This window comes from Sminthopsis crassicaudata, chromosome 4, assembly GCF_048593235.1.
Source record: "Sminthopsis crassicaudata isolate SCR6 chromosome 4, ASM4859323v1, whole genome shotgun sequence".
In the NCBI taxonomy this organism is placed as follows: Eukaryota; Metazoa; Chordata; class Mammalia; order Dasyuromorphia; family Dasyuridae; genus Sminthopsis; species Sminthopsis crassicaudata.
In genome coordinates this window covers 402639311-402652612 of record NC_133620.1, presented here as the reverse complement: position 1 = coordinate 402652612, position 13302 = coordinate 402639311, and the positions used below count along the sequence as shown (strand labels likewise).

The window sequence follows — 13302 nt, the reverse complement described above, 5'->3', positions numbered from 1 at the left end:
GCAGAACTAGAAGGGATGTCAGGATTCTTCTAAGCAATATCTCACAAAGAACAGCTAATTCAGTGTGTCCAATATTTTTATTAAAACATCAAAAAGATGATATCTATAAAAGCATTTAGCACAGAGCATGGTATGCAATCAGTGTTATACAAATGCTTATTCCATACTCTTTCCTAAGAAGTAGTCATGTTTGAATATCTCCACTGATGGGGACCTCCCTAGTCCACTTTTGGAATGTTCTAATTGTTAAGAAAGTTTTCCTGACATTTAGTTTAAATTTACCTCTTTGTAATCTTCATTCATTACACTTGCTTGAAATAAAAAAGCCACCCACAAATCCAATTCCTTTATTTATCACTAGACCATTTTGTCTTAATATATTCAGTCCAATGTTCTATCCCACTGAGGTCTGTGTAGGTTGTTTCTTGTTATCCTCAGTATTAATTATTCTTCACATCTTTGTGACATTTGCCATTTGACAACTACACAACCTGGACTCTTATTTAAGCCATTGATTAAAAGTATTTAACAGCACAGTTCCAAGAATAGAATATCTAGTACAATCTATGGAAGATTACTCAGAAGAGTTGACATCAAATCACCAATAATTATTCTTTGAATCTGACCATTCTACTGAATGGGAAACTATTTTAAATTGTCTTGTATTATAGTCTCTCTACCTATGTATCTTTTCCATAATAGCATTTCCAAAATATAGTTTTCCAGAAAAGAAATCAATTGAATTTTGTGTGATTTAATCTTGCTGGGTTCTTGTAAATGTTACTTCTTTTTCTAAATCATCACTCAAACATTCCTTTAATTATAGATTCTGAAATTTAGCCAAGAAATGTAGTCAAAGTCACTCACTGATTTATAAATTACCAATAATCTTTTTTTTCCTTTTTTGATAATTGGAATATTTGCTTTTCTCCAATTCTCCAATACTTCTCCCTTTCTTTGTGAGCTTTCAAATACAACTGACACCACCTCAGAGTTGAAATCTAATTTCTAACACTTACTAGCTGTGTGATCCTATGCAAGTCATGTTACCTTGTTTATGTCAGCTTCCTTAACTGTAAAATGAGCTGGAGAAACAAATGGCAAACCACTGGCAATGTCTTTGCCAAGAAAACTCCAAATGAGATTTTAAAGAGCCATACACAATTTACTAACAAATTTAATTTGTCAAAGGCAACAAGCCTGAGGTTGCCTTATTTATTTTGGATAATAACCCATTTTTGTTTTGTACTTTCTAGCCCAAAGATCATTTGGGGGGGGAGTGATAAACTAGAGGCAAAATCAGAATTGAACATGTTTGTTTTCTCTTTGTCATCAGTTATCAGTTTCCTTTCCATCCTTAGTAATGATTCCTGCTTTTATTCTTCTTTTCTCCCATATATTGTAAAAAACAAAAAACCAACAAAAACAGTAAAACCTCTGGAATTTCCTTCCTTATTAGTCTCTGCTAATTTTGAACTTTAGTACTCTTAACATTATTTTTACAGTATCAGTGTTTAGCCCAGTACCTCTTATTCTTTTCATTTAAAAATGTTAATTAGTTGAAGAGATGTCTTTAGACAATACCTCTTTGTTCTCATCAGCATTGATTTTTCTTGTGTCTTCAGAATTCTATTACTGAGAGCATTTCATCTCTTCTGGATGAACTTCTGCAACAGAATTTTGGTCTATGTCCTACTTACTATTCTTCTACATTATTAAAAATCTGCCCCTCTTCAATTGAGATAGCATGATAGAATGTTCTCAACTTTCTTTTCTTTTTCTACTACATCCTCTTCTTAAGAGGAGGTGATCACTTTTTCTCAATATTCTGACCCTTTGCCCCTAGAAACCAGTTTTTTTTTATGATAATCACAGATCCAGAATGTCATTTTCCCTTGTTGTTTGTTCCCTCTTTTTGAATGATAAAGTTATAAATAAAGCAAGTAAAGATGTTATTATTTGCACTATTTCTAGAAGAATAGAAGTTTATAAATATTTAGATAATCAAGTTGACATATTTGTATTATGCCTTTTAGCCCAGATACTGTAGTTCATTTTCCAAACTTTTTATCTATTGTACTTTTCGGTCCATGTAGAATATAGTATACTATAGTGCTAGTCATTTTTGTTTCTCCATCCATTCATCTTAACTGTAATTTATCATGCTTCCCTATCTGGATCCTGAATTTCCCTTACATGAGTATAACTTCTGAATAGACAATAAGTACCCCCATTCCTCTCACTCTCTTCTTAACCCATTAAAATTCAGCTTTCAACCTTATGTTCTACAAAAATTTCTCTTTCCTTAGTTTTCTATGATCTCCATTGTCAAATACAATGTCTTAATCTTGTTGTCGTTAACCTCTCTGCAATCATTGACACTGTTGATTAACTTCTTCATACTTCTCTTATATCAGACTGCTTCCTCTTGACCTTTTTTGTGATTCTTCATCCAAATCAGGCTGTCTAAACATTGCCTTTATTTCATTGCCCTTGAACTAATGGAAATTTTTAAAAACATCAGTTAAATAGCTCTTTATGAAATTCACACTTTTCAAAATATTTCTAGGACCTCTTGAACCTTCTCCACTTGTGATCAACATTCTTTGTTTTTGAAAGCATGAGTTTTATTTATATGTGCAAAACAGAAAGCCTTTGTATATATAGTTGATAAGCTAAGATATTTCTTGAAATTTCCTTATCTGATATCTGAGAATTGAGTTAACTGTTCAAAAGTGATTTACTGATTTAAGATGTATTTCTCAAAATATGTAGTAATAGTTTTTCTTTAGATTGATGTTTAAAACAGCATATTGTTTCAGTGAATTTTAAATTAAATTTATGAAGTTTTATTTTATTACATTATTTGGATTAAAAATACTACAAGATAATGACTATGATATTTCAAGAAATAAAGAAATTGTCATTTTCCTTTAAATTTGCTTAAAGGCTGCAGAAAAGAATGGAATAAAAAGTTACTTTGAGTGTGAACCACTTGAAAACAAGATAGAACATATGAAGGCACCTACACACCGCCGTATGATAGAAAAATTTTCAAAGTTTCTTAAATTAGTTGACCACATATTCCAAGAACTGATCCGACAGCTGGTGCAGACTTCAGCCAAACTATTTTTGGACTTCCTTAGTAAATCTTGCAGAGTAGGATGTTCAACAGAAAAACGAAATAAAGACCTCATAAAGTAATTTCTACATTTTTCTTATATTATAGATATGCAATAACTTTTAAATATATTGAAAAGCTTTTGAGAGAACCATCTGGAAATATTTTGAAAATTCATAAAATTCTATTCTAACTATGTTTATGGTGATAACTGAAATTAACCAAGTATATTCTTTCACAAAATTTTATTCTATTTTGTTTCTAAATTTAAAATAATTCATTTCACTCTGATTTTATTGTATGTCTGTGTGCTTGGTAAAAAGTTTCTTCGAATTTTAGCTCTAAGCATGGCTATTAGAGCAATTACAAAGTTTAAAAGATTTCAACCCCAAGAAATAGTTTTTGATTCAGTTATTCCAAATATTTTTGGAAGTGGTATTGTCTTTATGTAAAAGCAATACTGGATAGAGGACTGGCCTTGGAATCAGAAATACCTATGTTCACATTCTGTTTCTGTCACTCACTTAGCTATGTGTGACCATGGGAAAGTCACAATTCCTCAGTGGCCTAGACAGTACTCTGTGGCACATGTATTGTTGTTCTGGATTACTGAAAGGAGTATCCATACCAGGAGTAACTCAAGCTGATGAAATCTCAGACTTAGACAACAATTATAAAAATGTAATAATATAAATACACTTAAATCATAAATTTATACATGAATGATCTGTATTTCTCTAAACATTTTTAAAAGCTGAAGTTTTGGGGGATTTTGCTACTTATGTTTATGATGGTAGAATAATTGTGGAAAAGTTTGTTCCATTAATTAATTCTTCATTACTACTTTCTATCCTTTAAATGTATTTTTGCCCTTTTTGACTCATTTGAATGTATGTCAAAGTGATAATAGTATAACTCAGCACATCATTCTACTATATAGTTCTTTGGAAGTTTGAACAAAATTAAAAACAGTTGTGGCTATTTTTAAAGGTTCAGAGATTTTTTTAATAAATAAAAACATCAAATGGAATTAAATCATAAGACTAGTCCAATCCCTTTATTTTCTTGACAAAAAAAAACAACAAAATTCAAAGAGACTTTAGTACACAGTCCTAGTGAACTGATAAAAACTAAAAACCAGAATTTCAGTCTCATAAACCAGTATTATTCTCATCACTCCATATAACCTCTTCTTAGAGATAGTAACAAAATATAAATCTCATGTGATTCAAAAGTAAATACCAACAGAATAAAAGAAAAGCATGTTGTAATATTTGAAGATAATTAGCAAAGATATTCTTTAAAAATTTTTAAATTTGTAAGCATATTATGTTAGCAAATTTAATTAGTGTGTCTGTCTTCTAGTTAAACAACTTGTATGTATTTACTGTTTTTAATTAAATTTATTATTTCTAATTAAATAAATTTTTACTGGGATGTGAAAATTGAAAGTTATCTCCAGTTTTTCTTATTTGTTAATGTAGGGCAACAAGGGAGAGCGTGTTGTTCAAAGTGCCAGAAAATTTGAATGATAATGAAGAAAACTGTAAGTCAGAAACTGATATCAGTATTTCACAAGATGATGTTATAAAGGTAAAATGATCTATGAGAAATATAAAAATTAATTTGTTGAAATAAGAATTAGAGACTAGGTTTAAGAATTTTATTTTCCCCCAGACATTGAAAAGTTGTAGTTTGTGTAATTAATACATGTGCTTTATTTAGCAATGATATGCAGAAGATAAAGGGAGGTACTCTGGATGATAGTTTGAAGTGGTCAGACAACACTGTGTGAGCAAATGGAGGAATTAGTAAATCCATGTAGATCACTCAAGGCAGCTAACTGACATTATTAGATAAAATATATATTTTCCATATTGCTATTTTTACATAACAGACCCCAACAATATTTCTGTATACCACTAACTTTGATAGCTTCTTCTCAGAGACTATAGATGTTAGTATTGAATCTTTTCTTTAATGTTAATTATTTATTTGTCTAAAACTTAAATACAAAATAGAAAAAGAAAAAATATTGCCACGTGCACAGCAAAAAATGAGAGGATTCAAAATATAAAGTGATATTAAATTCAAATATTCAAAGTATATTTGAAAATTCAAAATATAAAACAAAAATTTTTTTATTTCAAGAAAGCCTGTATAATAAATGCTACACATTGTATTCAGAGCCTTCTATCTTGTCTTTGCTTCCTTATAGGTTTTCTTTTGTTTTCTTCTATACGCTTTTTACTTTATTCTTTTTTCTACCTTCCTTACCTCTCCCAAAGGCTATTAAGCACAGATATATTTAAATATATCTATATGTATACATATATAGATAAATACATACCTACACATACATAAATACATATGGTAGATTTCTATGCTACATCAATATTCCAACCTTATACTTCCTAATTATTTTAAGTAGTCTAAAACAATATTGAATAATAATAGTTGACATTTAGTGCAGTTTACCTATTTTTCTCTTTTGATTAAATCTATTTTAGCTTTATCTTTGAGATCAATGATTACTGCTTTTTTTAATCTAATAAATTCTACTTCTGATCTTTATTATATTTCTGTGTATCTTTTATTTCCTATCCCTCTTGTCCTTTACTTCCACTGATTATCTTGCCTTGTTAACCTACCTTTCTCCATAGCTCCCACCCTTATCCTCTCCACCCACCCTTTTCCTCATTCTTTATCCTTTTTCATTCTTCTACATATCATTAGACTCCCCACCTTAATTTATTCCATCATCATCTTATTTCTTTATAAGTTCAGAAGACTTTTATTCCCTTTTAAATGTATATGTTGGGGGCAGGCAGGTGGTACAGTGGATAGAACACCATCCCTGAAATCAGGAGGACCTAAGTTCAAATCTGACCTCAGACACGAAACACTTTCTAGCTGTGTGACCTTGGGCAAGTTATTTAGCCCTAATTGCATCAGAAAAAAAAAAAAAAAGAAAAAGAAAGGAAGGAAAAAATAAAGGGAAAAAATGTATATGTTATACTCTCTTTAACCAGATCTGATGAGAGTAGGGCTTCTTGGAAGAATTCCTTCCTTATTCTCTTCCTCATCCCAATTTTCTTACTCTCTTATTTCTTTTTCAATTTGGAAGACTTTTAAACCCTTGTAGATATATATGTATTGTTGCTTGTTTAATTCATTCTCTATGAAAGTAACTCATAAGGAGACTGACAACTACTAGCCTCCTGCCTTATCTAATTCCTGTGTCAATTCTTGCACTTCATTCATATATAAAAAGGTGTGCTTTTTTACCTTTTGTATGTGGTTTTTCCTCTTAGAATCATATCATACTGAGCTCTACCTCAATCTTTCTTTTGAACTCCCTACTTATAATTATAATCTTAGCTATATGATTTACATTTCCATGTATCAAACACAAACAGGTTTGTCTTTATTGAATCCCTTTTATTTAGACTTTGATGTTTGTCTTATATTTCTCATAGATTTTATATAACAAATTTTTGTTTAGGTCTTTTTACAACAAAATTTTGGAAGTCTGGCAATTCATTGAATATCCAATTATTTTTTGTTCATAATTATGCATAACTTGGATGGATATGATATTCTTGGGCTCAACTCCATTTCTTTTGTTCTTTGATATATAATGTTCCAAGACCTGCCATCTTTTAATGTAGCTGCTGGTAGGTCTTGTATGACCTTAAATGTGGTCACAGGTCAAGTATTGTGAGGTGTCTCAAAAGAATTTTCAGGCTTGAACCCATCTCCTAGTAAAAGGACAAAGTTTATTGAAAGTAATCATAGCACCATTGCAAAACATACTGAATTCGAAGGGAATCCAGTAAAGAAATAGAACCAAGGAGAATCATTTTATCCAGCTTCTACCATAGATATGCTAATCATATGGCCTAAGGATAGGGTTAAGGAGTCTATCATTGGCATGATAATTCTATGACCCAAAGGTAGGGTAGTCTCCAGATTGAGGGGTGGTCTCTGTAATTTGATTATCACTGACCAGATCATCAATCAGCAATGAACTGACAAATTGTCTATTCAGAATCAGACAGATTGGCTGTGGGAGTTTCTTGAGGCATACTTCCAAACCAAAAGACCCAGGATTTCTTGACTCACTGCCAGAATAGAAGCCCCCGCTACCTAAAAGCAGGAGACCACAAAATCATATTTCATCAATTATATTATTTTTTTAATTGAACTTTTAGATAGTCTGATTATTCTTATGTTTTATCTTCTTGATATGTTCTCCAGATAATTTTTTTCCTATATCTCACATTTTCTTCTTTTTTCCCCCTTTTTTCTATATCTTATAACTTTTCTGTCTTCCCCTTGCCAAATTCTAATTTTCAAGGAGACATTTTTCCCTTAATTCTGTCTCTCTTTTTCTAATTGGTTGACTTTTTTTCATAATCTTATTTTTCTCCGATTGTTATTTTTTTTCCCCTCAATTTCACTCTGATTTTTAAAGTTTTTTTTTTTTTTTTAATTCTGTCTCTTTGATGAAACAACATTACTCTTTTGGGTAGAGTGTTTTTTTTGTTTGTTTTTTGTTTTTTGTTTTGTTTTGTTTTGTTTGGTTTGGTTTGGTTTGGTTTTTTTTTGTTTGTTTGTTTTTGGTACAATGTCCTCCTTCTGAAGATGAATCCCATTTTTCTGTTCCAATAGTAACTTTCTATGATTGGGTTCTTTCTCCTTTGCCTGCTCGTTTAAAAAAAAAAATTCATATCAGTGATGTAATCACCTCTAGTCCTATAGTATACAGGATGAAGCTTCTGGCTTCTAGTTGTCCTTTTGTTCTCCCTTTTCTCCTGGAACAAAAAACAAGAATTCTACCCTCCTTTAAATGCATGCAACCAGCAGTATCTCTACTCCACTGCTTTTGCACTCACTAGGAATTAGATGGTTCCTTCTTATCCAGCGTTGTGTCTCAGCAGCACAACTGGCCCTACCCTCATATTCAGAGTTTCCAACAGTCTTCCCCAACTCAGATGCCAGATTTTCTACACTATCTAGGAGGGGAATATTTCTGTGGCTGGGACCAAGTCTATCTCCTAATCTCACTAATCACACAGCTTGCTGTTTGCTATTTCAGCAGAGTTAACTTGGAGGTATTTGTACTCTACACAGGCCTCCATCCTTGGTATCTTTCTAATGATCTTCTTTGGGGGACCACTATCATGCCCCAAATCTTATTTATTTTTACCATTCTATATTCACCTTGAGGTACTGTTGTCTCGTTTGTGGGAGAGATCTGGAAACCTTGGATTTTCTGACCTACTGTCATCTGCCCAGAGTCCTTCTCTGCTATTGAATCTTTCAGAAGTGTTGGGAAATTGAGATTCAAATAGTTTTAGTAGTCATTCTGGAAATTTACCTATTATGACACAAGAGAGACACTACAGTGAAAAAGAGAAGGAAAAGTTTCCTTCCTGAGAGAACTGTTTTAACTTTTGCAAAGAAATATTATAAAGAATATCTTTAAAACTTTCTGTTCCTAGAGAGCTAATTAGTACAACTGTTTCCAGAATTGAGAAGGATTTTGTAGCTATAATGATGCAACTTTGGCTTTTATCTTTCTCAAGGTCGAATTGTGAACAATTATATTTGTCTCATTGTTTTTACATTATTAATAAATAGCATAAGACATGTTCTTGGTATTTATTTAGGCCCCCAAAATTAAGGGATTTGATATATAGAGAGCATTTATGGGGAGGAAGATTTTTCAACAGGGTTGGGAATTCAGGGTTAATTGTTCAAAAAGTGGTAAAGATGTTGAATTTTAATAATAAATATAGAAGTATTGGAAAATAACCCTTGTTTTCTGAAAACACATGATGCAAATGAATAAAGAAACTATACTAATGGAAGACAGAGAGATGGATGATGATCCTCACCTGAATAGAAGAAGGTTGATATAGTGGATAAAGGGCTGATCCTAGAGTCATGAAAACTTAACTTTGAATGATGCTTTACAAACGTATTAGCTATGTGACTCTCTGAACAAGTTATTTGCCCTCTAGGTCTCAGCTTCCTCAATTGCAAAATAAAGAGATTAAATCCAAAGGCTTCTATGATCCTTCTAAGCTCCAAAACTATTATGATTCTATACTGGGATCTGGCCAACCCTAAATTCTTCTTGCTAGATGTGAAGACATATCTGGAATTTTTCTTTTCTTTTTTTACAGCCATTTAATCTCTCATTATAAAGCCACATGATTAATGACATTTATTACCTGTTTTTTCATACATATTAAATGCATATAAAATTTTATATTTTTTATTTTGATAAGCATACTACTTATGCTGCATATTTAATAATAATATGGAGACTGAGCATCTGATTACACAACTTGACCTTGAACTGTAATGTGGTTGGCTATACTAGTTTTCTCAATACTAAATTGTAATGGTCTGTAAGATCTTGAAGCTTATATAGTTAATACTTTGAGTAGGATCTTCAATCAATCCTTAAATTTTAAGTAACTTCTTACTCTTTCTGCTAGGTAAAATTTCTTAGAAAACCATAATCTTCCCTTAAGAATCATTGATAATACTTTTGTATTTATTTAGTTAGCTTTCTCCATAATACAGTCAAATCAAAACACAATACTCAAATGGATCTGTGTTTCATAAATTCCTAGAAGTGATACAAATTACAATCCATTCATAACTATCTGTGCTTTTCATCTCTTTTCCAATTTCTTCCACAAATTTGCTTGAGGGTATCATGCTTGAGTCTTTTCTTTTCTTTCCTCCTGACAGTTTGCTCTATCTCTCACTGTTTTCCTTTGCACTTACAAAATAACCAAACAGTATTTTTAATCACATATCTTCTTGATATTTTACTTCCTTCATATCTGATGCCAATCTTCAAAAATCCTTCTTTATTTTGTGATGCAGGCTGCTCATAGGATAACACTTTAAATATTTCAGAAACTGTATAGCATGTCTCCTCATCATATAAGAATTCTGGTAAATTATTGGTATTAAGAAGACAGGTCTTTGCTTCAGCAAGATATTGGGGAGTCATTAAAAAGGCTTTATAAATTTCTTACCTCACTCTTCTCCTATTTATTTGTAGATGTTATTTATTGACTACTTCTCGTCTTTTCTGTTCCTAACATCTGTCATTGTCATAATTATCTCTTCCATTATTTGTTGCCAGTCTTTAACTCTTCTAGAGTAATGTATTTGGAGCTAGAGGATCCAGATTTAGATTCCAACAGTGGCTGCTTAATACCTTTATGGCATAGGGCAAATTACCTAATTCCTTTGGAGTTCAGTTTTCTAAACTAAAATATGAGAGGGAAATCCTCCTCTCAATCCATCATATCGATCCATATTTTCCAATATATTTCTTCAGATCTTTAAATATTCCCTCTGTTACATTATAATCACCCATGTCCAAAAATGTGATAATTTGATTTGGAAGATTTTATCTATTTCTTTATAGAACTTCCTTTCCTTTTTATCCTCTCCATATATGGTACATACAGTATAATCATGTTCATGGCAGTCTTTTTGTCTATATTCCATTGGATAAAATTCAAGAAGCCAATGTAATAACTACTACATGATCATATACATATAAACATATCTATACACATACGTACACATATTTTATGTACACACATACACACACATGCACACAGAGTAGAATAATTCATGCAAGTTGTTCACTATATTGTCTAACAAAAATACCTACTTTTTATGGAAAATGATCAAGAAATCTTAGTCAAAGTTGATTTCTAAGGAAGAATTTTTTGATCGTGATAGAGTATTTTGATGACTCGAAATATCTATAGTTACATCTTAAAATTCTGTTGCAACCATCATGACTTTTATTTTTAATGTATATATTATCATACAACATTGCTTTTGATAATTTCTGGTCAGTAGTGTTGTTTTTGAACACAAATGATGTTATTTGTAAAATATATAAATGAGAGAAGTAGGGGGATTTTACACAATTTTCTTATAAATAGTAATCCTAATAAATTTTGAACAATTTATTTTTAAATTCTTTTTGGGAACATAGCATTATATAAAGGAAGTCATAGCAATAAGTAATGTATTCAAATCTTAGAGTTCATCACAGTCCATTTACATAGCACACAGATAAAGTAATATGTCCCCTAAAATTAGGTATTGTCATAATGATATTATGTGTAAACCAAATTTCATTACAAAAAGTCAAATCATCTGCATTTTTTGTTATTTTGCATAAATTTGGCTTTATTGAATGCTGGTTGAAACAAATTAGCAAATAATTGTGCCCTAGAAATATTTTATGCTGAATAGAAATATTGTTGTAATGGAATTATTTTAGTTCTAGCAATCAAATGCTGTGCTTCTTCTCCCTTAAAAGCACTACTGTGTCATGTAGGAGTGAAAAGCTCATCTCATGGAGTCATACAATTCATTCAGTTGTAGAATTGGAATTTAGTATACAAATCTTTCAGTTCAATTCAATTTAGTTTTCATTTTAATCACTTTAGTATCTGTCTATGTGTATGTATTGTTTTCTGGTTCTTCATACAAGTCCCCATACCCCTCTAAATCCTTCATATTCCTTGTTTCTGATGAATCAATAGTATTTAATTACATTTCTCTACCACAGTGTGTTTAGCTATTTCCCCTATCAGTGGGGACTCATTTTGTTTCTATTTCTTTGCTCCCTCACAAAGTGTTGCCATGAGTAATTTGGCATATGAGAGATCATTTGATCCTTAATGACCTTAGGGATCAATGCTAAATAGTAGGATTTTGGGGCTGAGCTTTCTTTTTTTTTTTTTTTTTAATGTAATTTCAACTTGTTTTTCAGAATAGTTGAATTGTCACAAATTGAGCTATTTTATTATAGTGACTAGTTTCCTGTAGCCCCTCTCACACTAATTGTTTTGGATTTTTTTTCCTTTTGCCAAAGAATATGAAACATCATAGTTATATTATTTTCCGTTCTCTTCTTAGTGACTTGAAGCAGTCTCTCATAGTTGTTAATAGTTTACAATTTCTCTTTTGAGAACTTTATTCATATCTGTTGACCTCTTATCTATTATAACTCTCTTATTCTATTTTATTCAAAATGTAATTTATTTTGATGCCTTTTTTTAACCTCAGTTATTTTAAATCCCATCCCTCACCCCACGCAGGATGGAACCCTCTCTCTGATAAAAAAATAATAATAATAATACAAAATAGTAAATTGTCGTCTTCCTCAAATTTTTCATGGTGCATTCCTTTTCTCTTTTTTCTCTCTCTTAATCAAAACAGAAGGAAAAATTTATCCCCAGATCTTAGTCAATTCCTTATATAAATCCTGGAGGGGATCCTTGTTTCTTCTCCCCATATGTTTATGTCAGCATTCAATCATTATTTAAAGATTTCCAATTGCTCAAATATATTTACATTTCTCTTTCCTTTAGGCTGTTTTAATTTCGAAGATTTTATTAATCTCTTTAATCACAGACAGAATAGAGAATATTCATTTATTTTCTTGTATTGTTATGCCTGTTACTGGAGAATAAGTTCTTCACTCTATATCTTTTGATATATCTATATCATTTATCCTTTGGAATATTGTATTCCAAGATTTTCTTTTCTATATGGTTCTTGCTACCAAAATTGTGTGATTCCAATTGCAGGGTTTTTTTTTTTAATATTTGAACTGTTTATAACTGATGTTAGTATTTTTCTTTCTTTTATCTGAAAGCACTGGATTTTCTCTATGATATTCCTGGGACAACTTATTTTGAGGTTTTTAAATGAAATAACTGGTAACTTTTTTTTTCACTTTGTCTTCTAGTTCCAATAGATCTGAGCAGTTTTCATGTGTGGTTTCTTAAAATATATTATTCGGATTTTTTATTTGGTCATACTTTTTAAAGAGTACAGTGATTGGAGTATAATGATTATTTCTAAACTAAATTTTTTTCAATAAACAAAAAAGTCAATTTTTCATCTCTTTCCCCAATAAAATGCTCCAGGTGTTAGATAGTCTTACACTTTCTCTGGGCAAAGAAAGCCTTAACAAACTTCTATTCCTGCTGGCTTTGCTGATGGGACTCCTTTTTTTCATTGCATACAAATTTCTAACTATCTTTTGTGCAATTTTGGATTTCTTGATCATTATTTTGTTTTTTAAAATATTTGTTGGAATATATTTAGGGAAG

At 31.0% G+C, this 13302-nt stretch overlaps 1 protein-coding gene across 1 annotated transcript in view; it reads left to right on the top strand.

The window, feature by feature from the left end:
• DNAH14 (dynein axonemal heavy chain 14) overlaps positions 1–13302 on the top strand; it is a 347573-nt gene that overhangs the window by 77849 nt on the left and 256422 nt on the right. Inside the window, 2 exon segments of the mRNA XM_074264888.1 lie at positions 2950–3200; positions 4606–4667. Coding sequence (XP_074120989.1) covers positions 2950–3200; positions 4606–4667 — 313 coding nt within the window.